The 405-nt window shown below is 56.5% G+C and overlaps 1 protein-coding gene across 1 annotated transcript in view; it reads left to right on the top strand.

Annotated features, from left to right (window-relative positions):
* EMH_0050360 (uncharacterized protein) overlaps window positions 1-405 on the top strand; it is a gene marked incomplete at both ends in the record, with an annotated part of 5439 nt that overhangs the window by 169 nt on the left and 4865 nt on the right. Inside the window, one exon of the mRNA XM_013496636.1 lies at window positions 3-88. Coding sequence (XP_013352090.1) covers window positions 3-88 — 86 coding nt within the window. The remainder of the gene's footprint in view (window positions 1-2; window positions 89-405) is intronic.

The following is a 405-nucleotide window of genomic DNA, read 5'->3' as shown; positions in this document are numbered from 1 at the left end:
AGCAGCAACAGCAGCAGCAGCAACAGCAGCAGCAGCAGCAGCAGCAGCAGCAGCAGCAGCAGCAGCAGCATACGAGTGCTTTTTGGAAGTTCGTATAGTCTGCTATTCTCCCCCAAACAATTCTTCCTATTGCGTTGCATGCGCTTGCTGCAGCCCCAACAGCAGCAAGCTGCGGCTCTGTCAGCAGCAGCAGCAAGGGGCTTCCAGCTGCTAGCCACAAACAATATACTGATGCCCTGCAGCAGGAAGGCCCCCCATAGCAGCAGAAACTGCGGAGACAGCAGCAACTCCTTTGTCTCTATCTGCTGCTGCTGCTGCTGCTGCTGCTGCTGCTGCTGCTGCTGCTGTTCCAGCAGCAGAACCTTCTGCTGCTGCTGCTGCTGCTGCTGCTGCTGCTGTTTGTTT

Source organism: Eimeria mitis, genomic scaffold (assembly GCF_000499745.2).
Source record: "Eimeria mitis Houghton genomic scaffold, Emh_scaff2207, whole genome shotgun sequence".
Classification (NCBI taxonomy): Eukaryota; Apicomplexa; class Conoidasida; order Eucoccidiorida; family Eimeriidae; genus Eimeria; species Eimeria mitis.
The sequence above is the reverse complement of the archived record's forward strand: the minus strand, read 5'-3'. Positions and strand labels throughout refer to the sequence as shown.